Raw genomic sequence first — 23,418 nt, 5'->3', positions numbered from 1 at the left:
CTCATCCGTCGTGCAAAGAAATCCGTGGTGCAAAGAAAGATAAGGCCACAGTACAGTACAAGAAAGACAAAATGCACAATGTGTTGTACTAAAGGACTTACAAGCTAATGTATATGCAGAAGAGAAAAGGAAGCTTAAAAAGGAAAAGTCACTCCCTCACCAAAACCAACTGTTTCAAACAGATGTTTTTCTTGATAATGATGGACTCCACAAGGTGGGAGGAAGGCTGAAAAATGCATCATTCTCAACTACACTAAAACACCCCGTTATCCTTCTAAAGAATCATCATGTCACCAAACTAATAATAGCCCATTTCCACAGTAAAGGTGAACATCAAGGCAAAGGACAGACTATTAATGAGATCAGGTCGAATGGATTTTAGATTCCAGGCATAAACAAAGCTATAGCTAACTATGTGCATCAAGGTGTAAAGATTAAGAAGACCTACAGAAGAGCAAAGAATGTCAGATCTCCCATCAGAGCGTTTAGATCCATCACCACCATTCTCATATTGTGGAATGGACTGTTTTAGTCCCTTTCTGACTAAACAAGCACGCAAAGTACATAAGCGTTATAGACTACTTTTAACATGCCTTTGCTGCAGAGCTGTTCACATTGAAATGTTATACGACATGACCACGGACGCCTTTATCAATGCGTTCTGCTGCTTCATAGTCATAAGAGGAGCCGTGAGTGAAATAAGGTGTGATCAAGGAAGTAACTTTGTAGGAGCTAAAAATGAGCTACATGAGGCTTTAAAGGAAGTGGACTCTGAGCAGCTCACCACATTCTTAGTTGAAAAACAGTGTGATTTCATGATGCATATTCCTCATTCAAGCCATACAGGAGGCGTATGGGAAAGACAAATCAGAATAGTACGAAATGTTATTCGCTCCACAGTTTCACTTTCAGCCGGTATAATAGATGATGCATCACTGAGGACATTCTTCTACGAAGCAATCGTCAACAGTAGGCCCCTTACAGTGGACAATCTATGGACCCTAATAGCCCAGAGCCATTGACCCCAAATCACCTGCTAACAACGAAGTCTAAAGTAGCACTGCCCCTTCCAGGTCAATTCATCAGAGAAGACATGTATGCATGCAAAATGTGGCGGCAGGTTCAGTACTTATCAGAACAGTTTTGGTCCCGTTGGAAAAGAGAATATCTCTCCGATATTGCTACAAGACAGAAATGGCATACCCCAAAGAGAAACTTGAAAGTTGGAGATGTTGACATGGAGAAGATGGACGATTTACCTCGCAATGATTGGAGATCAGCATGAGTAACGGATACAATGATAGACTTGATAAAAAAGTTAAGATTTGTTTCGGAGAAAGGAAGATAGAAAAGGGACATTCTTTCCGGAAAACTGTCTATTGTTGACCGCCCAGTGCAGAAACTAGTTCTGCTCCTAGAGACTGTTTAACCCATTCTACAGTTGATATCCAGTTTGAAGTATATTGTTTTGCATTTGGACTAATGTGTTTCATTGACTTTAACAGTGCGTTCACACTGCAGCGACGTGATGCGAGCGACAACATGTTTTCCATTCATTTTCTATGAAGCCAGGCGAATCGCTTGCGTGGTGCATTGTGGGTAGCGACGCAACAGAGTTGAGATTTTCTCAACTTTGTGCAAATGAGGAGCGATTTTTGCTAGCGATGGCCAATCGGAGAGTTTTTTCTTGTTTCTCCTAACGTAGCAACCATGGCAAACATTTCTAGCTTTCTAGGTTTCAAGGTGGAGGAGAAACTAATCGTTTGTGTGGCTGCTTACCCAGTCCTGTACGATACTTAGCTGTATTTGTACAGAGATGTTCATTTAAAAAAAAACATGCATGGGGCAAGGTTGCCGAAGTTGTTGGTGCTTACTTTCTAATTCAGTCTAGTGACATTACGTAACTTCGTTCTGTGGTAACTAGCTAGCTAGCCCGGCTGGAACTCCCTATCGTATCGACAGATTAGCAGAGACTGAGGAATATAGTAAAACGTTTTTTACACATGTCAACGTGTATGTCTATTAAACAGTTTTGTATGTTGTATACAAGTTGTATTTTGATCGATGTTGCAACTACGTAAACCCAAGTCTGCACACTTGGCCATGACAACTACAATAGTGACTTTAGAGAACTACATTCTACATTTATCTGTTTGAAACGCCCCCGAGCGTGGTGAACTGTGGGAAGGCAAACGATGGCAAGCGATTTGCGTCGCTGCAGTGTGAATGCACTGTAAGGGATTGTGGTCATTACTCCCATTCTGATAACTACATTAGAAAATTATTATCACTCCATGTTGCACCCTTGAACAGACATCGATTCATCTATCTTTGGCAACTTTATTTTTTAAAGGTGTTCGTTGGAGTTCACAAAGCATCTTCTTTTAAACCCGCGCAAAAAACGCTTGCTGATGACATCATCATCACCCCAGATCCCCCACCTCTAGACACCCACATCAATCAGAACTGTTCCCAGAATATTACCAAAACCACAATATCTTTACTTAAATATATTCCATCTTATTTCCATGTAAATTATAATTATGCTAATTAACAAGTATATCTAGGTCGCAACACCCTCCCCCACTAAAATAAAATGTGCCACACATTTTCTTAATGTCAATACAATAATAGAACTCTTGGTTGAAAGTAGATAAACAGGTAGGTATCACACATATCACACTTTGCAGGGTGGTTAGGTTGGTTATCTCAATAGTCCATATTATTATTTATTTTTTTGGCAAAAGTCTTTCGTGTCCACAATACAAGCCCATAGTCCATTAGTATTGGAGGGTGAATAGGCCATAGAAGTATTGGTGGTCCCCCAAATCTTCGCAAAAGGGAACAAGAAAACTGTTTACACCCAGACTGTGTGTTCACACATTTCAAGCGATGTATTCAGTAATTCTATTCTGTAAGTGTACACACTACTAATTCTTCCTTTACAGTATGTACCACACTGTTGTCTTAACTCAAAAGTACTCACATAGTCTCCCCCTATTTTCTGTTCTTATTACTTAAATAAGTACTTGCTGCTTAGGTTGCTGCCCCCGCGACCCGACCCCCGGACAAGCGGTAGATGACGGACGGACGGATTACTTAAATAAATGTCCAGATAACCTGTTTCTATACTCTAATCTGTGTCAGTTAGTTACCACATCACCATGAACTGTAACTCATGTAGGACATTAAAGAAAATCTAACTTTAAATTGTCTGTGTGAATATATGTCTATTCATGACAAAAAGGATACCTGAACGATGATCTGCTGGACGGGTCAAGGCTGGCTCCAGAGGGGTTTGTCACACTGACGGGGCAGGTTTTCAGCTGTTGGAAGGTAGGCTGGCCTAGCTGGTCATAGGTGTAGATGCGCCTGGGATGTCAGACTCTCTTAGGCCTGTCCCTCCATGTTTCAGCATCACTCTGTTCATTCTCGGATTCCACAGCCGGAGCTTCAGTTTCTTCCTCCACGCTATATCTCTCATCCACATTTTCCTCTTCAACGTGTTCCTCAGGTGCGAACGCCACCTCAGGCCTGTCTCTGGGTGTCTCATCCATTGGACAGAACTCTCCTGGCTCTGCGTTTAGGGGTGGATCAGCATGTGTAGCGGCTGGCCACAAGTGATACACCTCTTCACTGGAACTGTCTGTGTCTGTTGGGTAAGTATTGTGCTTGGATGTGTGTTGTCTTCTTGTTCTCCGTCTTATTTTGTTTCCACTGTGTATCTCTTTGAGACTGGGTTCTCAGACATCTAGCTCTTCAACCAGGTAGGGGCATGGCAGGAATAGGTTACGATGTAATACACGTGTAGTGTTCTAATGTATGAGAAATGACGGAGTAGGAAGAGCTTAACCAACAAGTACTTTACTCAGGGCAGAACTAACATGGCATCTCCCGGAAGTGTAACTTCTTCATATGTATAAAACCTGTGTAGGTACTTCCTGTGCTGCATTAAAAGTACAAGACAAAACATTTTCCCCTTTGTAGAAAAGGAGTAACTACCCTACTGAAATATGTACATGTATAATAGAAAACACTTAGGTGTGCAGAACAACTTACCCTTTTGATTGTAACATTACTGTGCAATTAAAATAACTCCAGTGCAATTACTACAGTAACAGTGTATCAGAAATTTTGCATATAGTAATTTCAACAATCAATGGTCACTGATTCAAAGTGCAAGTTAAACAATTGTATGCATCACAAGAATCACAGTATAGTATCACATTCTTAAGTAACAAAGTCTTGCAGCCAGGTAGGCTGGTGTGTATCTCGCATGGGCCCAGGCTCAGGTGATTCGTCACGTTGTTTAGTGTCCTCGTGTGTAGGTGTGTATGTAGTGGTGGGAAAGCCAGTATGGTGGGAGGCATTCCAGGTATTTCGATTACTCAGTCTGTATGTACCCTCACCAATCTTCTTGCTTATTGTCAGAGGATCACTGAACTTCCTGTGTCATTTAGGAACATGTAGTGGGTTTCTGACCCGCACTCTGTCCCCTTTTTGAAAGGCAGGAGGACGAGCACCACGTCTGGCATCCGTGTATATCTTCATTGTGTGCTGACGTTGGCTGACCCTGTGACGTATGTCCATGTCAGTCAATGCAGGAGCAGGAGGTGTTGAAGCAGGAGGCAGCAGTGTCAGCTTTGTGCGCATTGGCCGCCCATGTAGAAGCTGGAAAGGTGAAGTCCCAGTTGTGGCGTGCGGTGTGGCACGGTAGACGTGCAGAAAGTCAGTCACAGCTGGTTTCCACGGCTGCTGTTGTTGAATGGCCAACTGTACAGTCTGTTTGAGCACTCTCTCAATTTGTCCGTTGGCAGGAGGATAGTAGAAAGATGAACGAAGTTAAGTCTTGTACTCGCTGTGGAATATTTTACTATTGATTGTTCTTCTACAGGTACAGTCCTGCACTTTGTTTTTGTGGTTCATGTTGTTTTAATTTGTAACTTGTATAACTGCATGCTCTTATGGGTCTTACCTTTTGGCACTTGTTTAGTTTTTTTTTACAATGTATGCTTCATGTTTTGGCTGCTTGCAATGTTTGGGACTACCTCGTTGTTATGATCAGTGACCTATGCTCTTTTGTAAAGCTCTCTCTTGGAAGTCGCTTTGGATAAAAGCGTCTGCTAAATGCATAAATGTAAATGAACGGTGATGGCGTATTTGTCTTTCTTGTAGGAAAGCAGCAAAAGCAGCAGAGGTGAACTGAACAACATTATCTGTAACAATGCTCAGAGGATTGCCATGGCGGCTGAACACAGTTGACAGGAAGGCGATCACAGCTTCAGTGGTAATAGTGCGAGTGAAGGCAACCTCTGGCCATTTGCTATAGTAGTCGGTCAGTGTAATTGCGTACCTGCATTCTGGAGGAGCAATGTCGAATGGGCCCACTATGTCCACAGCGACCTTCTGCCATGGACCATCTGGCAGAGGAACTGGTTGCAGTGGAACTGGGCGCGGCTTAGCTGTTTTGTCATTCAACTGGCACAGCTGGCAGGAGCGGATGGCACTGAACACCTTAGCATCCATCTTTGGCCACCAGTAGAGTTCACGTAGTCGTTGCTTTGTCCGTACTACCCCTTGATGAGACTCGTGTGCGATGGCAATCAGGTCAGGATGTAAGGCTATGGGCACAATCAGTCGAGAGCCACGAAAAATGAAAGGTTCTTTGACTGAGAGTTCACAAGCGGAGCTTGTAGCACAGCAACAGGTCAGGGTCAAGGCCTTTGGGTGAAAGAGGCCATCCACGCGTGATCTGTCCGCAGAGTTTTGTAAGCTCAGGGCATGTAGCACAAGCAGAGTCGAGGTCAGTGGCGGACCTACTGTGCCTGGCAGTAGTCAGGAGAGCAACGTATTCAGGATCAGAGTCATCACTGTTAGCAGGAGCAATGGAGCCATCCGGTGAAGGAGCAGCAGGTAAAGGTAAGCGAGGCATGCAGTCGGCTGGAGCATTTTCAATGCCTGGGCGGTAAATGATGTCGTAGTTGAAGGACATGAGACGAGCAGACCATCTTGACATACGTAGACCAGCGCGCCCGACGCCCATGGGGGTCAGCAGCGTCGTCAGCGCCTGGTGGTCTGTCTGTAGGGGAAAGCAGCGTCCCCAGAGGTATGTACGTCACCGCTCGACAGCCCAAACGCATGCTATGGCTTCCTTTTCCACCGTGGCATACTTGCGTTCAGCAGCAGAGAGAGATCGAGATGCAAACGCCACAGTCCTTTCAATGCTGTCTGAGCCCACTTGTGACCGTACGCCAACTAGGCCATAGTCTGATGCGTCTGTAGACACTATAGTGTGCTATGTGGGATCAAACAAAGCCAAGGCCTGGCTATCTAGCAGCATGTTTTTAACATTCTCGAAACTAGTCTGTGCCTCATCAGTCCACTGAAAAGCACTGTGAGTTGATCTCAGGCATGTGGTTCCACCACAGTAGCGTGGTTGGACAGGAATTTGGAGTACCATGAGAGTAGTCCAAGGAAGGAGCGCAGAGTGGAAGCATCAGTAGGTGCAGGGGCATTGGCAATGGCCTGTATACGTTCAGGATCAGGCTGCAGTCCATCAGCTGAAACAATACGTCCCAGGAAAGGCAAGCTGGGCTGACGGAAACGACACTACTCATCGTTGAGTTGTAGGCCAGCAGATTTCAGGCGATGTACAACGGTGTCTGGAGCCTTGTCGTGGGCAGGCATGTACAATTATGTCGTCCAGGTAGTTGTCTACCCCTGGCAGGCCAGAGAGGACGATGCTCATCATTTTCTGGAACGCAGAAGGTGCAGAAGCAAGTCTATATGGCACACGACGAAAGCGAAACAAGCCATCATGTATAATGAATGCTGTGAGATCACGGCTGTTTTCATGCAAAGGCATTTGGTAGTAAGCACTAGTCAGGTCAATTGTAGAGAAGATGGTGGCACCTTTTAGGTTGGACAGCAGTTCATCCATATGGGGCACTGGGAAGGCATCCACAATTACTGCTTTATTGGGTTCATGCAGGTCAACATACACGCACATTTTTCCTGACTTTTTCTGAATGACAACAATTGGTGACACCCATGCTGAAGCATCAATGCTCTCAATTATGCCCGCTGCTTGCAGGTGACTCAGTTCCTCTGTCACGACACTTCGAACAGACATAGCAGTCGATGTAGCATTTGGCGCACTGGTGTAACGGTGTCATCAATTTTCACGATGTGAGCAAAGTTCTTTGCACAGCCAAAAGCAGGTGTAGGTGTAAGAGAAGTAAAGTGCCCAGTTGCCCTAATGGTTAATCCGGCCCTGAGTGGTACAGCTCTGTAGCATCCTTTTCAATATAATGAGTTCATAGAATTTGCCTGAGAGCTTGCAATGTCAAATCAATTCTACTTTCCAAATAACTCTTCAGTTTAGTTCCTGGAGCCATAGCTTGAATTACAGCTTCGACAACTTCTCCCTCATCATGTCCTTTTTTCAGTGCCCTTTGAATTTGTCTTTCCGAACTTAAGTAGGTTAATTTATCCTTTTGATTTGGTTCTCCAATTTGTCCGATTATTTTTAATTCCCTCCCGTACAGTGGATGAGCAAGAGAGACATTTTGACTAGCTACATAGGCTGTTGCATTCAATGTTGAAACGTTCTCTCTTTGTTCTTCAATTAAGTCATTTAGTTGCATTAAAAGGGACATCCCTTTATCTTCTCTTGACATAACATCTTCCCTTTCTATATATTGCAGAATTTGTCTTCTCAATTTGCAGACGTCTTTATCACGTCTATCCACTGTAAGGCCAAGTCCTGCGCACACATTATTCAAATCTGGTGCTTTCAGTGTTGGTAACTTTTCTTCTATTTTTGCCACCGTACTTTCCCAGTTAGAAGACATATTTTGCCTGTTCGACATGATAGAAACTCTTACCTCACTGTTTGTAGACTTAGCTACAGACACTTAACTTGTCTGGGTTGTTATATGTGTGGAAACTGCAAGTGCAGCTCGGGTCTAAGACGGATTTGAGAGATTGCAGATAGAGTGCGGCTTGTCTGGGTTGTTTTATGTTTGGAAACTGCATGAGGCAGCTTGGATCTAATGGTGCGTTCACACTGCAGCGGGGCGGGCAGAGCGGGGCGTCGGCTTCCAATTCATTTTCAATGAAACCAGGCGTTGACACCCGCGTAGGGCATTGTGGGAAGGCAAGCGGGGCTTCGACGCTCGCGTAGGACATTGTGGGAAGGCGAGCGGGGCGTCGACGCTCGCGTAGGGTATTGTGGGAAGGCGAGCGGGGCGGCGAAAGTTGGATGTTCTCAACTTAAGACGGATTCGAGAGACCGCAGATAGGGTGCGGCTAGTCTGGTTTTTTATATGTTTTAGATCTATTACTTTTATCACTTGTATTATTGTTTTTGTTGATTTTATGTAAAGCACCTTGAGCTGCAATTCTTGTATGAAATGTGCTATATAAATAAAGTCTTACTTACTTACCTACTTAGCTAGCAGCTACCATCTCAGCTACCAGGTGCGGTGAAAACGATTGGATCAATGTCTCAATAGTTTAAGCACAGCAAAACATCTCGATAACAAAGTATGATGAACACAAATGTACACAAAACGTCTAATTTCCTCAACAATAATCTTCACATGGTCTTTAGCCCACGGTATGTGCCTGTGTAGCCCATGTTATGGAAGACAATCTTGAGGGAATTAGATATGAATTATCGAGACATTTGCATATCACCGATCATTCATTCTACTTATGTAGCCTACATATTTATGAGTGCATGCTAAACAGTGGTTGTTTTAAGTAGTAGCCTAATCATGTTTCGTTGGCACCACTGTTGCAGCTGTGTAGTTTGTCTCGTGGCTGCAATGCCATCGGGCGCTAAACTTCCGAGTCAGTCCTGTGGTGGAGAGGCGCGAATGGAAAGAGGAAAATATCTAAAAACAAGTAGGCTACAACGATGTTTAAGATTTGAGTTGAATGCAACTAAGTTATCAAATATTCTAAAACTGGTTGTTCCCATCCTTGATTGTGATTGGATATATCGCATTCCATGCCGTTGTAAAATCTAGCATAACCTCACAGGTTGTCCTTATAACATTCCATATTACTGCGCATCGAATATTTCAAACTGAAAAAGACGGCAAAGATGTCCACCTGGCTGTTGCGTGGCAACGATTTATGTAGGAACTATACTCCGCTTCGCGTCGTGCCTAACAACTCCCCTTACCTGTTCAAAAATCAGCGTAAACCACGGCCTATTGGGGCTTATTGCTTAAGTAGATTATCAAACTCGAAACCCGAAAGAATGTAAACTTAGATTGGAGCATCAATCGAATAAAGACTTCTCAATTGGATATCCTGGCTGTTTCTAGCTGTTGAAGACAAGCTAATGAGATGAATAAAAAAATCCTCACGACTAATGCATTCCCCATCACCAACAACATGGGCATTCACTAACGAGTCCGGCTCAAACTGCGCAGTGCGCTGTAGGCCACTGTCAGTCTTGAAGTAAGACCTGTGTCCTTGTAGGTTCAAAACTAAAAGAAAGAGAAAAGAGGGAAAGAGAGCGATAGGATGACCAAGATTTCCCCGACGTCCACAGCCTCACACTGTGTTTGGCATCCCCCATAAGAGACCCCTTTTAAAGTCCCTCGTACCCCAGCTGTGTACTCTAAAGCGGTTACGTGGTTTGGCAAATTATTTGTTTCACTAGAAAACGTTTGCTCGTTGTCAACGCCAACAATTTTAGACACTATTGGGGGCAAATGGCACAGACAACAAGGTGCGCACAGCTCCTTCAGCGAGGCCAACGACAGTGATTTGAGCAGGTGTTGGACCAACAGGTGTTGGACCGAATTCTCACTCCTCCGCAGAATCCCACTCCCCTACGCGTGAACGCGCACTGCCTTCCTAGTGTATTGCTAGTTGTAGTTTGACGAACCGAGGCGAGCCTATACGATTTGTATGTCGTGCTACTCGTAAAGTCAGAATTATTGTCTCAAGAAAATAGACGAACTTTGGAGTTGCACTTGAAAAACGATGTTGATGTCGATGTATAACCTACACTGTAGTATTATCGAAATGAGGGTAATAAGTGAATTATGTTGTGGTTGCGAATGCAGTTATTTCACTGTCTGGTAGAAGCGAGTCTGTGTATTCATTTGTACGAATCATTTTTAGTAGAACTATTCACTTCTGATTCTTGATTACGTTGTATTTGCTGTAGGCCTACTTACTAAATGAACTATATGCCAATTAATTGGCATATAATCGTCAGGTAAATGAGAATAGCTACATCATTTTACAAATGTTGGCTATATAAAAAGGCCCCTGCTCACAGGTCCCTCCTAACATAATTCAACTTCTGTTTCCCTCTCAGTAAACTACTAGCCAAACAACTGCTTTGTGTTTACAATCATATCCATTTTATAGATCCTGCTTCCCACAGCCTAGTTTGTGTCTGCTAACTTGCCATGTACAGTGCTTGGTTTTAGTACCTGATAAGCCAAGTCTGGACCTTCCCTTTGTGAATGGCTAGTGAAAAACATCTAATAAATGATGACATTTTGATTGTCTAGGTGACGGCGATGAGATTTTCCATGAAGTCCACTACTGCCCATAGTCCAGTTTAGACTACACATTTTGTCAAGTTTACATTGTATATATTTGTAGGAGTTTTTCTGTGTGACCGTTCATTTTTATTCTTTCCTTTATCAGACTCTCAAAAGAAAACACTAGTAGTCCATCTCCACTACAGCAAGCCCACTTGAAGCAGTGCAGTAATAATTGTCAAGTAGTAACCATCAAGAAGCAATACCAAATGAAACACAAAATGCTAACTTTATTGAGAACAACGTTTTGTCAAGCATCTGTGATATGAAAACAAAGTCTGGTGTGTAACTGATGATGTCATAAGTGTGTATGTCTACATGATCTCTGTGTAGTGAAAGAGAGAGAGAGAGAGAGAGAGAGAGAAAGAGAGAGAGAGAGAGAGAGAGAGAGAGAGAGAGAGAGAGTGAATGTGTGTGTGTGTGTAAGGGTGGAGTGTGATGTCATATGCGTGTATGTCAACATGATCTCTGTATAGTAAAAGACAGAGAGAGAAAAAGAGCATGAGTTTGCATGCATGATGTTTGTTAAACATCTGAACAACAGATGAGTTTCCGTGACAGCCACTGCAGAAACCTGTCAATCATAAGAAAAAACATAAAATGTAATCTGCCATACCAGTACGCATTCTCTCATCCTTACACTGAGGGTCTTACTGTTTTCACCCACATTCTACTACCCCCTCCATTTAGCCTTTCTGCTATCTGCCCTCACCTCTTTCCCACATTCTTCTTTTTCTTTTTCTCCTCCTCCACATTGGTTTCAGAGTATTCCTCTGGCTGTTTGTTTCTGGCTTCCAACACAAGCAGTGGTTTGACATGCCGCTGGGTTTTGGCCTTCTTCTCCCCTCTGCCAGGCTTCTTCTTCTCCCCTTTGCCAGTCTTCTTCTTCTCCTCCATCACATCCTGAAAGCAGAACACAAGCTTACATGGATGAATCACTGAGCTGGGAAAAAATATAACCAATGAAATCACGGTTCTTTTCCAGCCTCATTAGTCCGCAATGTATTCAATTAACTTAAATGTATTTATGCTTTAACAGTGAATATCATCATATATTTGCCTGTGATGATAATGACCTACCTGCTGGAGCCCTTCCAGTCCTCCTTGGAGCAGCTTCTTCACATCAGCACTCAAGTGGGTAATTGGTGTCAGACGAGGAAGGGGTAAATACTCCACAGCAGGCAGAGACTCAGGCCACGTAGGAGTCACAACTCTAACAGTGACACGGTTGAGGGGAGTCAAAGCCCGGGGAAGCTGCAGGTTGGGGAGGAGGGCCTCAGGAGTAGGAGGAGTCAGAGGGAGGGATTCCATGGCATCCTCGATTCGGGGGACCACAAGAGTGATCTCTGTCTCAGATAGATCCTGGGGAGACAGAGTCACAAGACAAGACATAACCTTTTGGCCTGTGGGACCTGGGATATTGCTCTGTAGGATGATAATCAACAAACAGTGCCATGCCACACCTTGAATCAAACATTAGCTGAATAAATGAATATGTATAGTAGGTCTGTACTAATTACTTACAACGCGCTGGATGGAGGACTTCTCTTCCTGAGAGGGTTGGACCTGTGGTGGGGAACGACACACCTCGGGTGGTGGGATCCTCTCAGTACAGGCCCTGCAGGCCATGCGCAGCCTCTTAACCTCTTTCTCCCAGTTCTCTAGGCCCGTCAGATTGAGATCATCTTTGCAGTCCTCCATCACCACTTGGATCAGCGCATCGAAATCTTTGTTGACCCGAATATACTTCTGCGCCTGAATCTTCTGGAGCCTTCTCCCTCTGACTTTATAAACAAGTCTTCTCAGAGACGCACCCATCAGGCCTTTTCCCTGGCTCTTCACACGAGACATCTCCTTTAAGTACTCGTTGGTGTCTAGGATCTCTTCCTTGGTTTTCATAAGGTCCTGTTCCAGGGCAACCAGGGTTTTTTGGAACCTTTTCATGACTCTTGTGTCATGGGACTGCCTGTCGCGCCTCTTCTGATCTTGTAGCATGGGGGGGTGCACGTCCTTAGAGACGCAAGGCTCGGTCACGGCTCTCACAGAAGAAGGAAGAAGGCCCTGGGCTTCGTAATCCATAACATGATTCTAGGGAGACCAAAAGTAGAGTACAATGTGCAAGAACAGGGAAGAGGGAAATATGGGGAGGGAGGTCACGTGGGTCAGATGGCTGAGCAGTTAGGGAATTGGGCTATTAATCAGGAGGTTTCCAGTTTGATTACCGGCCGTGCCAAATTAAATTATGTCCTTGGGCAACGCACTTCAACCTACTTGCCTCGGGGGAATGTCCCTGTACTTACTGTAAGTCGCTCTGGATAAGAGCGTCTGTTAAATGACTAAATGTAAATGAGGGAAAAGCTGATGCAGCACTAGTAGAAAAAGCCAATTCATTGACCTTTTGTCACACACATACACCTACCAGGCGTTTATCCGGAAGTGGATTCTGCTGGCGGTCACGGTCCTCATCAGACTGTGAGTCAGATGGAAACATATTGTTCACACAGTCTATCTTCAAAATGTAATGTACCTTGATGCTTTCGATGCACAAACTGACCAGAAAATCTCTCTCGCTGACTGAACATAGAGAGAGGTCATCGTAATCTACGGACTGACGGATAGTGTTCCCACCACGTTCCATTTCCTACATTAGAGACACAGTCACTCAGAGGTATTTGACCATGTTTGATGATTAACCATTTAGGTTTATGTAAAAAAAGGATCTTACCAATTCTGTGTCATCCCTTTCACCTATCGCTATGCATAAATTACTGACCAGATAATCTGCCTCATCAAGGGAATGTAGTGAAAGATCATCCTGATTTTTCCAATCCGTTTCCACCTCTTGGATAGTTGTTCCATCATGGTCAACTTCCTACATTAGAGACACAGTCACTCAGAGAGGTATTTGACCATGTTGCTGTTTAAACATTGAAATTTAAGTTGATATTATTAGGCTGTTACCATTTCTGCGTCGTCCCTTTCTCTAACCAGTCCTGACCCGACTGGAAGAGTTTGGTTTCGGCACACAATGATTGGCTGTGAAGCAATTGAGAGAGAAGACTTGTAACTTTTGTAACTCCAATGCTGTTGAGGTTTGATTTACAGGCCATTTGTGGACTGAGTCTTGAGTCTCTTTTTATTATTATTTATTCTTTTTATTGACCAAAAAAATCAAAACTTGCTTTAAATGTATTTGATGCAATGAAATTGACAGTAACTGCATAACAAAAGTGTGGATTAAATTTAGAATTAAATTATGTTTTACATGTAAGTAGGGGAAACATTAATGTGTAAATAAGAATTACTCACCAAAAAGCACAAAATTCTCTGAAGAGCCTGAGAAAGTCTTCTGAGAAAGCTTGTAATACAAGTCTTCAAGTGACTATTCACCTGCCTGTTCAGAAGAAATGTGATGTAGCTGTGTAATGTTTCATTTAAGTATAAATATACACCATTATGACGTTTTTGTACGTAATCATGTGTAGCATTCAAACATACTTTTTATACAGAAAGTATGTCCGTAAAATAAATGTGTCAATATTCTTCATTGGAAATGTGTAATTACACACAAGCATGTAGCTCGTGACTCCAATAAATAATGCGCAAACAATGCCCACTATGCAAACTACAAAACGTAGGCTATGCGATGTTACTTTGCCCTTCTGCACTACAGGTTCCGTCATGTAGGACAGATTTGATTTTGAAATCCATACAAGCCCAGCAGTCCTTTTACATTGGCAACATATTTCTTGTCTGTATACCGACCAGCCATTCAATTATTATTATTATTATTAAGCTTTAATGATTGATTTATTATCAAAACTTGCTTTAAATGTATTAGAATTTTGAATCTGAGGGACATTTTCTTAGTTGTACAGCCATGATATTTACGGTAACGCATAACAAAAGTGTGGATTAAATTGAGCATAAAATTATGTTTTGTGTAAGATTACAATAAATAGGGGAAACATTAATGTGTAAATAAGAATTACTCACCAAAAAAGCACAAAATTGTCTGTAGAACCTGAGGAAATCTTCTGAGAAAGCTTACAATAGTCTTCAAGTTACTATTCACCTGCCTGTTCAGAAAAAATGTGAAGTAGCTCTGTAATGTTTCACTTAAGTATGAATATACACCATTGTGACGTGATTGTACGCCACATCATGCGTAGCATTCGGACATACTTTTATACAGATAAAACGCATGAAATAAATATGTCAATATTCCTCATTAGAAATGTGTAATTAGACACAACCATGTAGCTCATATGACTCCAATAAATAACACGCAAATAAATGCCCACTACAACAGTATGCTATAACTGTTACTTGGCCCATCTGCACTACATGTTCCGTCATGTAGGACAGATTTTATTTTGATATCTATACTGTACACAGCCAGCAGTCCTTATGTTGGCAAAATAAAAAATAAAGTATTATTACTAAGCTTTTCTTTTCTTAATTTTTTAAGAAAAATAGTACGACTGCTCACGTTTCCCACGAAAACATTTTAGATAGCTACGTTGCCAGTTGTTCCGCGTCTTCCATCGGTCTCCGCCGCCCTCTGACTCTATCTCGACTCACTTGGTAACAGTAACTGCCGATTTTGGCAGAGGAGAAGACACAAGTTTTTACAAGTTTCATAAGCACTTGCTCCATAGGCTACTCTTCCTCCAACGAGCAATTCTTAGCTTTTGTTCTGGGGTAAAAATCGTTCAGAGAATGTCTAGATTCGGTCGTTCCGAAATCGTCTACTTTTCCCTGTGAAGGCAAGCTGTTTCACCTTTGGCCTAGTTCAGACAAAATATTAATCTGAATTTCAGAAATCTGAATTTCAAGAATCTGAATTTCAAGAATCTGAATTTCAGCAATCTGAAATTCAAGAACCTGAATTTCAAGAATCTGAATTTCAAGAATCTGAATTCATGCAATTTGTATTTTTGGATCAAAATAATTCAGTTTTATTAAATTCGACACCCAAATATTTCAGAATTGTCATATTAAAATTCAGATACTTTTGTCAGCTTTCTAGCTCCATATCCCCAAAAGTACTTTCAAAATCGTTTGATCATCAACTCAACCAGTCAACGACGACGCTTCGGAGACAAAACCATACAGACCCGATTTAGCGATAGCTCTTACAATATCCGAACCGGTCACTCGTCATTCCTCTTGCTTCGTGGTAAAAACACTCTAGACCGGGCGGAAACACCAATTTATGTTACACCCTTGAACAGACATCAATTCATCTTTCTTTGGCAACTTTATTTTCAAAGGCGGTCGTTGGAGATTTCACAAAGCATCTTCTTTTAAACCCGCGCAAAAAAACGCTTGCTGATGACATCATCATCAACCCAAAACCCCGATCCTCTAGACACCCACATCTATCAGAACCGTTCCCAGAATATTAACAAAACCAAAACACAATAGAAACACAATATCTTTCCTTAGATATATTCCATCTTATTTCCATGTAAATTATAATTATGCAAACTAACAAACATATCTAGGTTGCAACATCTAAATTAACGGTTCTCAATTAAGCTCTAACGATTTGATGGGAGTGTAAATGACTTCACAACCATTTGTTACAAATGTTTTATGTGCTTTGTTTTTCTCTTTTTCCCGTTTTATATTGTATCTATTTTTGTTTTGAAATGATTGCGCAACAAGCTGTCGGAGCCTGCGATGTCGAGACGGGTATGGCTACAGGCTGCAGCCTCCCGTCTTATGCCCTCCTGTCTCATGCCCAAGCTGTCCAATGGTAAAGTCAGAGGGTCAAAAATACTAAATCGCAAATACGGATGGAGTTAAAGGTAAGTTCGTGAGCACGTTTGTTGCAATAAATTGATAAACTTGAAATAGATTTTTTTAATCAATATATTATTTGCTGATTTCTGGATGTTATTGTTCTGTACCTGATGTTAACGTATATTTGATGAAACCTGCGATGACCTTCATTTAAAACTTAATCAGCGTTTTATGTTGACATTTGTTAGCGAATATTAGCTAACATTACCTAGAGCAATTTATGGTTGCAGACTTTGATGTTTTTTTTTTTTTAATTTTCCTTAAGGTACACATCAGTGTCTTTAAAAAAAAGAAAACACTGCAGGTGACAACATGCACGGTGTGCTGTACAGACCATCATTGTCCCCCAACCGTTGTGGTTATAACCTTAACCTCGACCTCTGCTACAACTCCTAGCCTTAAACTAATCCTAACCTCAACCGTCGTTGTGACGCCTAAACTCAACCGAGCGTCCCAGGCTGCAGCCGTAGAATGGATTTTAGTTTGTAGTCTAGCTAAAAAAAAAACGTACACCAAAGTAGGAAGGAGAAATAGTGGACCAGACAAGCTTTTATTTTGAAAAGTAGAGGGCATGAGACGGGAGGGCATGAGACGGGAGGGCATGAGACGGGAGGGCATGAGACGGGAGGGCATGAGACGGGAGGGCATGAGACGGGAGGGCATGAGGCGGGAGGGCATGAGGCGGGAGGGCATGAGGCGGGAGGGCATGAGGCGGGAGGGCATGAGGCGGGATGCAGCCATACACTCTTGGCGATGACAAAAAATAACTTGCCAGTCCAGAAAAAAAGAAGTTCATAGGTTTTTTACAATAATTTAGAAGAATTTTACCTCAGGATAACCACAAGATATTTGCAGTGTATGAACCACATAGAGTTAATATAACTAACTTCTAACTTCTGTCCTCCAAGATGGCGTCCCCATTAATTTCTATGAAAAGTGCTCAGTGGTGCAGTGAGGTAAGCGAGAACTCCTAATGGACCGCGCCATCTTTCCAGACCGACTCGTCCGGTCTTGGGCAGAAGCTTGTTCCTAGCTCCGAAACTCGTGCATGCTTGCAACTAGCTGTATACGTCATACTTTGCGACAACCAGTCGCGAGTTTGTGAGCTGGAGCTAAGGCATTGCAGAAAACTGTCAGAATGTGGTACAAGTCCGATCAAAAAGCAGATGCCTGTGAATGTTACGAAGATTAATACTATTAGTACTGTAGTATTATAGGTGCAGGGCCTATACGTTGTTATTTTTGCTTTGTGTTTATAGTTTGACTGCTGTATTGTGTTGGATAAATAAACTGTGAACTTGAATATCTGGCTCCGTCGTTGTTATAGCTTTGCAGAGCAAGCTAAATTAAGCCTAAAGCCTACCTATGTTACTATTATAATGATGATGAGTGTTGTTTACTATTACTAGCTTATTGTTAATGCCATCGTTGTAGTGTTGACATAAAGTCATAACAATATAACGACCATATTGTGGACATCAGACATTATATTCGTCCTTGCTCCAGAATAACATGTCAACAATCAATAATGACGCCGTAACATGCCACGATATTTCAACTAATTATATTATGCTATGTTTAGATATGAAAATAAACAAAATAAAGGCTGTGCAATGTGTATGTATACATTTTGAACAGTTTAACATAATTGTTATGTTTCTAGTTCATGTTGTTGAAAAGCTATTGAATTTTGACATTTTAAATGTGTAATTTGTTGATGGTCCCTAAATATACGGGCGATACGGGCGTCCGAATGTCTGTTGAATATCGAACTTCCAACCAACTTTACCACGGTATAATAAGGCTACGTTTGTCATGCCTTGAGCATAATAGTGTTAATTACGAAATTGTTAAATCTGCTTTAAAATAACGGACATAAACTCTCAAACAACCATCATGTATTTTTGCAACCATTTGTAAAACGTGCTACAATAAAGGCAGGCAACTGTAGATTATCAAACCCTTTCTCCTTGTTCTCATTAAGCTCAGGTAAATCAGCGATTTGCTGATGTTCCCTTTTGTGCTCGTCCCCTGTTGGTATCCGCGAACAAGTTTCCAGGCAACTTTTCTTGACAAATAAATGGGGTGCTAGTTTACCCATTTCGGATTGGTTTCAAACTTAGCAAAAATCAGGAGAAATTATTCTATGAAAAAGCTAGTAGTATGAGCCAGGTTTGAGAATCGAACAATTTTTTGGGGGGGAGATAGTTTTAGATATGTTGACTGGAGTTAATAGAATAAAAACGACCGGACGAGTCGGGTAGAAAATCGGAAATGCAATACCAACTATACCCACCGGGGCTGTTGCCTCAAGCCGAGGGGTGGGGGCTTGATGAACCAGGACATTTTGAGGCTAGCTTATCTTTTCAACCGGGGAAGCTACGTATGGCCATGTTTTCCAGATTCGTTAAGAGCTTCTTAACGAATCTGGGAAACGCGGCCAATGTCTACATTCCAGAGCACTTCCGCCCAAGTAGTAGCCTGGTCCTAACCAGACCCTCGTACATTTCATTTGTACAGAGGGTCTGGTATCTCCCCATTGACAACCGGTCCTCTGTTGAAGTTTAAAACTATTGGATCCGCCCAGAGCCACTCTGATTTGCCATTACCAATCGCAAGTGTTCGCCTTAGCCAACTCCTTCACCACTGCTGTAACGGAGCTAGCTGCCGTAGCTGGAAAATCAAACTTTTCCCGAACCCCGTGGGGAGGGCCACAACATAATGGCCACCAACAAAACTCAGCAAGGAATGTTCTTGCTCCGGCTTTAACCTATATTCGGCAGCGTTGCCACAACCGCAGAATAGTTTTGCTCGCATCTTTCTCCGCTGCCATTACTGAACTACTCAAACAAGTGCACAACGTCATCATTCTCAGCCACTCCCTCTGTTCGCTGATTGAACCTACAAAAAAATTGTTTCTGGAAACCGACTTCAGAGCCGAGCTCCCAGACCTAGTACAGAAGCAAAATCCAAATTGAGCGGAAGTACGTAGGAGGGCAGAGCCAGGCTACCCAAGTAGGCCTACCTCTACAAAGTCTTCAATGTGTGGCAAAATGATATCCCTGACAAGCCATGCTGATCAATTCTATCTACTAAGGCCAGCATGCGATCTCTGATACGACTTGTCTTCCATCATCTCTCGAATCTAAGTGTCCCCAGAGCCATATAAAAATATATTTTTATCTTGGCTCTGGGTGTCCCTATCTGCCTTCGATCTTGTGCAGCTACGTTGGTCAATGTGGTGTTCGGAAATATATCTGGCGTTAGGAAATAAAAGTTGAAAAAAATATATAAATGTGGCATTAGGAAATATAAGTCCCAGGAAATGAATACATGTTGTCTTTACAAAAAGTCATTTAAATTAGTTAATGTATTTATTAATTGATGTAGGTAAATGGATTCAGCTATATAATGATATGATGCTATATTCATATATTTATTGCCATCTTTTTTTTGGGGGGGTTTATGTCATAGCCATATTTATTTATTTGTGTTTTTGTCTTTTTATTTACCTATCTATATATTTATTTAGTTTTGACTAACACGGCGTTCCATAGCCCTGATGCTGTATATTCGTGAATAGTTTTGCTACAATAATGGCCCCATAAATTGGACCCTTTTCTTGGCAGGTCTGCAGCCTTCCCCTTCGGCCTGCGGTACCATATGAACGTCGCCAATCTGGGCATGCGCAACTTAAACAAGGAAGTGCTTAAACTGTTATCATTTTTCAGTATCTAGTTGGAGCTGCGTAAAGTATAGTAAATATACCAGGTTTGTGACATTGCAATTGGAAAACCGTTAGTAGGCTTTGCTAAAAAAATACGTTTGGGGTGTACAACGCATACCGGCTTTGATTACATTGTTTAGAGTTTTATAAATTAAGCAGACTAGTGTGGAGCCCACTGTGTCCATTGCTCCATTCGCCGTGGCTTTAAAAAAAACATTTTTGCTCGCTAATGCGCTAATTAATTGAAATTCCAGGCTGCATGCTCTCAGTGCTGACTGTGAGCACCAAGTTTATATACACTTACGTTGTTAATAGTACCGTTATGTAAAGTTGTGGGTATGCTATGTGTATATAGCCTACCTCATACACCCTTCAACCACACCTGCATGCTCCCGTTTAACATTATTTGTAGCTGGCACATAGTTGACCTATTTTCCTTTGTTTCCACAGCAACAATGGTAATTGACTGGCTTGGATTTGGCTATGCAGCAACCATAGCTCTGGGGGGATACATGGGATACAAGAGAAAAGGTAGGATGAGATTTTAGTCAGGATGACCAGGTCTGACCAGGTCTTACCCCTGTACCAACAACTGCAAGTCCTGTTAACTTCATTGTTGTTGTCAGTTTCTACTCTTCCTGTTTTTTGTCTGTAGGTAGTCTGGTGTCGTTGATTGCAGGATTACTCTTTGGCAGTTTATCAGCCTATGGGGCCATACTAACAACAAATGACCCAAGTGACCAAAATATTTCATTTTGTAAGTATAGTTACAAACTGTAGTCACGTTTGAACACCCTGTTTTATAGCTGTATAATGGCACAGTATTATATTATAATCTCTCTCAAGGTTGTGACAAAAAAAGGCAACAATGAAATGTGGTTGAAATATGTGGTTGGTCTGTTGGTGAATCAGTCGTGCAGGGAGTGTGTGAGACATCAAAGTGTGGGTGTGTTGGAAGGTGTAACCATTTTTTCTTCCAGTGGCCTCTGGAACTCTGGCAGTTGTGATGGGAATTAGATTTAAGAGATCTGGGAAGATAATGCCAGCAGGTATCATGGCAGGGCTGAGGTAAGAATCAGACCACAGAATGTCGCACATTTTACAGACCATATCTTCTGGTATTCGATTAATTCAACCCCTTCAATTGTATTTCAATATATTGAATCATTATATTAAATTAAAACTGATTTTCACTGTTTTTTTATTCAGTTTGCTGAGGATTTTACAACTTTTCCTGTTCACTTTGTGATGGGACAAACAAGACTAGTGACACAACACTCACTTAACAGAACCAGCACTATTTGTAACCATGCCAAATGTTTTTATTTATTATCAACATGTCTGTTTTGATTATGGACTGTAAAGAATCATGGGCAACTCTAAATGTAACCTGAGACGCAGATTTCCTTTGGATAGTGACAGGTTGTTTGAGCTGTATGTATTTATGTCCTACTTATGAAATAATTAGTTATTGTGCATTTTCAGTGGAAATGAACTAGTAATGATTGAAGTTTGAATGATTATGTGGACAGGACATCAATAAGTGAGAAGAAATGTACCTACAGTCAAAACCTTACTGATTATGACAAACCTGCATTCCATATATCTTATGCTGACTGCAAATTATACCCCCTGATTATAATGAGCAAATAATGCAAAGCTTCTTCTATTCTAAAAACAACTTGTTTAACACCTTCTTCACTGTTGTGACGTAGACCTCATCAGGCTGAGGCTTCCTCATGCTGTTGGGCTGCAGGAACTTGTGGATGGTTGGTAGGACCTTCATCCTTCCCTGGAAAGCCTGGAGAGGAAAACATCCATAACCAAACAGGATTAAAAACTCTCAGATGAGTCACTTAGCTGTTCATCCTCCTTTAGCAAGCACACGTTTTATTCTGTAATCTCATGACATCTCTTTACAGTTGTGTAGACAGTAATCATCGTAAACGTAGCTGCATGAGGTTTACCTCAACATTGGGAAAATGTTTGAGAATCTCAGGGAATTTTTCCTCCATCATCAGTGTAGCCTCCAGCAAATGGATGTCTGCACAGCTGAGCTGGTCACCAACAAGGTACTGGGAGCCACAGAGTGCCTGTGGAAATATAGCAATTGCTTTGAGGACTAAGGGTCTTAAACTACACCCAAGTACTGTATCAAACAACATGAAAAACCTTTATTATACAACCCGAATTCCATAAAAGTTGGGTTTGAGTTGTAATCATATTTATTAATCATGTTCATGGTCAAGACTCCAGACACTACCTTCTCATACACAGGGAGGTAGCGGCCTGTAGCTTTTGCCTGAATGTTCTCCAACTTCGTCTTTAATTCCATAGGTGGTGTGAAGCACAGGATCATAATCATTTCCATGAAATCTCTCAATCCCTCAGAATACATGTCAATCCTGAAAGAATACAAGTTCTGGGTGTGACTTGCATACTAATACTAAATTGGATCAACAATCTAATATAAAATATTTGGAAATAAAATCATACATAGCTCGCTCTTTCAGGTCCTTCCCATACAGATTGTATTTCCCAGCTATATAGTTCAAGATGGCTTTGGTTTGAACCAGCTTCATTCCATCTATTTCCACCATAGGGACCTGCCCAAACATGAGATCTCCATCTGCAGAGACATATGAACTCAAGAGGGTGAACGTCTCATTCAGTAAATCAGTAAATAATTGACCAGATGTTGACTCACCACTGATATGTTTTTCATATTGTTCACCGCTTGTCAAAAACACTTCTTCAAACTGTGAACAACAAAAATGCAGTTAGTTTGAAAAACCTTTACAAACAGTGTCGTCAAGTGCACTAAACAATTTGTATGCAGCATAAGTTTGTGCAAAAGTGCAATGTCATGAATCCTCCTACCTCAACACCAGACACAGCTAGAAGCCAACGAATTGACTCCATTTTCCCCCTCCCATTGAAGTAATGTAGTACAACCTTTCCAGCCATGGCAAACTGTAGAATACATGACGACGATGCAATGTTAACATATTCCCGTTATTCATGTTATTGTAGGTTACTATACTGTTGTCTAATTTTAAATGTACCTGTGAGTCCTTGAAATGAGATTGCAGACAATGAAATGCCAATGTTTAGCCTACGGACGGAAAAACGGATTATTATATAATTTCCGGACGAGTCGTGTCTAAAAAGTAGTGTTGCCGTGCTCACGAAGCGATATCGAACTTTCGAAACAATAGCCCGGCTGACTTGAAGCAGCCAATGCCATTCTCAGCTTCAAGGTAGCCGGCTGCAGCCGGCTGTCGGCGCCGCCGGCGCTGTATG

The 23,418-nt window shown here is 41.9% G+C and overlaps 3 protein-coding genes across 5 annotated transcripts; 1 reads left to right on the top strand and 2 right to left on the bottom strand.

The window, feature by feature from the left end:
- Nucleotides 1-10,841: 10,841 nt before the first annotated feature.
- Nucleotides 10,842-20,510, bottom strand: LOC124474144. 2 transcript variants are annotated; one of them, XM_047030055.1, is made up of 10 exons: nucleotides 20,476-20,510; nucleotides 14,574-14,656; nucleotides 13,887-13,971; nucleotides 13,539-13,613; nucleotides 13,132-13,449; nucleotides 12,997-13,047; nucleotides 12,102-12,665; nucleotides 11,658-11,939; nucleotides 11,290-11,480; nucleotides 10,842-11,151 (listed from the first exon to the last, which is right to left on the bottom strand). In XM_047030055.1, exons 5-10 carry the CDS (start codon nucleotides 13,213-13,215, stop codon nucleotides 11,103-11,105), a joined length of 1,221 nt encoding a protein of 406 aa, XP_046886011.1. In that variant the 5' UTR covers nucleotides 13,216-13,449; nucleotides 13,539-13,613; nucleotides 13,887-13,971; nucleotides 14,574-14,656; nucleotides 20,476-20,510; the 3' UTR covers nucleotides 10,842-11,102. The 2 variants fall into 2 exon arrangements, with proteins under 2 accessions (XP_046886011.1, XP_046886012.1); XM_047030056.1 differs by lacking the exon at nucleotides 20,476-20,510 and adding an exon at nucleotides 15,070-15,146.
- On the top strand, nucleotides 20,073-21,777 carry tmem14a (transmembrane protein 14A). The gene is made up of 5 exons (XM_047030059.1): nucleotides 20,073-20,159; nucleotides 20,566-20,646; nucleotides 20,771-20,872; nucleotides 21,096-21,183; nucleotides 21,325-21,777. Exons 2-5 carry the CDS (start codon nucleotides 20,571-20,573, stop codon nucleotides 21,362-21,364), a joined length of 306 nt encoding a protein of 101 aa, XP_046886015.1. The 5' UTR covers nucleotides 20,073-20,159; nucleotides 20,566-20,570; the 3' UTR covers nucleotides 21,365-21,777.
- On the bottom strand, nucleotides 21,528-23,418 carry LOC124474145 (glutathione S-transferase 3-like). Of its 2 annotated transcripts, XM_047030058.1 has the most exons (7): nucleotides 23,181-23,417; nucleotides 22,996-23,088; nucleotides 22,823-22,874; nucleotides 22,612-22,744; nucleotides 22,379-22,520; nucleotides 22,083-22,208; nucleotides 21,528-21,916 (listed from the first exon to the last, which is right to left on the bottom strand). In XM_047030058.1, exons 2-7 carry the CDS (start codon nucleotides 23,080-23,082, stop codon nucleotides 21,782-21,784), a joined length of 675 nt encoding a protein of 224 aa, XP_046886014.1. In that variant the 5' UTR covers nucleotides 23,083-23,088; nucleotides 23,181-23,417; the 3' UTR covers nucleotides 21,528-21,781. The 2 variants fall into 2 exon arrangements, with proteins under 2 accessions (XP_046886014.1, XP_046886013.1); XM_047030057.1 differs by having other exon boundaries at nucleotides 22,612-22,874; nucleotides 23,181-23,418.

Source organism: Hypomesus transpacificus, chromosome 11, assembly GCF_021917145.1.
Source record: "Hypomesus transpacificus isolate Combined female chromosome 11, fHypTra1, whole genome shotgun sequence".
NCBI classification, from domain to species: Eukaryota; Metazoa; Chordata; class Actinopteri; order Osmeriformes; family Osmeridae; genus Hypomesus; species Hypomesus transpacificus.
Note: the sequence above shows the minus strand (reverse complement) of the source record. Positions and strands in the feature narration are given on the sequence as shown.

What these genes read in the sequence shown, in the direction of transcription:
- LOC124474144 (XM_047030055.1), bottom strand. Translation starts at nt 13,215, where the DNA reads ATGGAACGTGGTGGGAACACTATCCGTCAGTCCGTAGATTACGATGAC. An exon ending in TCAGCGAGAGAGATTTTCTG is followed by an intron (nt 13,048 to 13,131) that starts GTCAGTTTGTGC and finishes TCTGACTCACAG; the next exon opens with TCTGATGAGGACCGTGACCG. An exon ending in AAGAAGAATGTGGGAAAGAG is followed by an intron (nt 11,152 to 11,289) that starts GTGAGGGCAGAT and finishes TATGATTGACAG; the next exon opens with GTTTCTGCAGTGGCTGTCAC.
- tmem14a (XM_047030059.1), top strand. Translation starts at nt 20,571, where the DNA reads ATGGTAATTGACTGGCTTGGATTTGGCTATGCAGCAACCATAGCTCTG. An exon ending in CATGGGATACAAGAGAAAAG is followed by an intron (nt 20,647 to 20,770) that starts GTAGGATGAGAT and finishes TTTTGTCTGTAG; the next exon opens with GTAGTCTGGTGTCGTTGATT. An exon ending in TGACCAAAATATTTCATTTT is followed by an intron (nt 20,873 to 21,095) that starts GTAAGTATAGTT and finishes TTTTTCTTCCAG; the next exon opens with TGGCCTCTGGAACTCTGGCA.
- LOC124474145 (XM_047030057.1), bottom strand. Translation starts at nt 23,082, where the DNA reads ATGGCTGGAAAGGTTGTACTACATTACTTCAATGGGAGGGGGAAAATG. An exon ending in TAGCTGTGTCTGGTGTTGAG is followed by an intron (nt 22,875 to 22,995) that starts GTAGGAGGATTC and finishes TGTTGTTCACAG; the next exon opens with TTTGAAGAAGTGTTTTTGAC. An exon ending in AACATTTTCCCAATGTTGAG is followed by an intron (nt 21,917 to 22,082) that starts GTAAACCTCATG and finishes TTTCCTCTCCAG; the next exon opens with GCTTTCCAGGGAAGGATGAA.